Source organism: Mixia osmundae (genome assembly GCF_000708205.1).
Source record: "Mixia osmundae IAM 14324 unplaced genomic scaffold scaffold_69, whole genome shotgun sequence".
Lineage (NCBI taxonomy): Eukaryota > Fungi > Basidiomycota > Mixiomycetes > Mixiales > Mixiaceae > Mixia > Mixia osmundae.
The window spans coordinates 1-309 of record NW_014575495.1 but is presented as its reverse complement, the minus strand read 5'-3'; the positions used below and the strand labels follow the sequence as shown (position 1 = coordinate 309).

Sequence of the window (309 nt, the reverse complement as noted above, 5' to 3'; positions counted from 1 at the left end):
GGCGCGCAAGGCACTGCTGCCGGCAACGTCTTCGGCAACGAGGGAACAGCGGCTGGTGGCCTCGCAAACGGCTATGCGGGTCTCGAAGGATCTGCAATCGCTGCCGGTGGTGAGAACGGCGCGATCGGTGCGGCTGGCTCATACTCGCAGGGCATTGGCGCTGCGTACGTGCTCCCTGTGACTTGCCCGGAAATATGACTGATCAGTGCCAAATAGTGGCGACATTGGCGGCGCTGCCACCCAAAACTCATACCAGACTGCCACGACGAGCTCCAGCCAAGGCTCGAGCGCAGCGGGCGATCTCCATGG

The 309-nt window shown here is 63.1% G+C and overlaps 1 protein-coding gene across 1 annotated transcript; it reads left to right on the top strand.

Moving 5' to 3' along the window:
• Positions 1-12: 12 nt before the first annotated feature.
• Positions 13-198, top strand: L969DRAFT_20654 (uncharacterized protein; the record flags this gene model as incomplete). The annotated part of the gene is made up of 1 exon (XM_014709163.1): positions 13-198. A coding segment is annotated over one exon (186 nt), but the record flags the coding sequence as incomplete, so codon positions are not given.
• Positions 199-309: the final 111 nt, after the last annotated feature.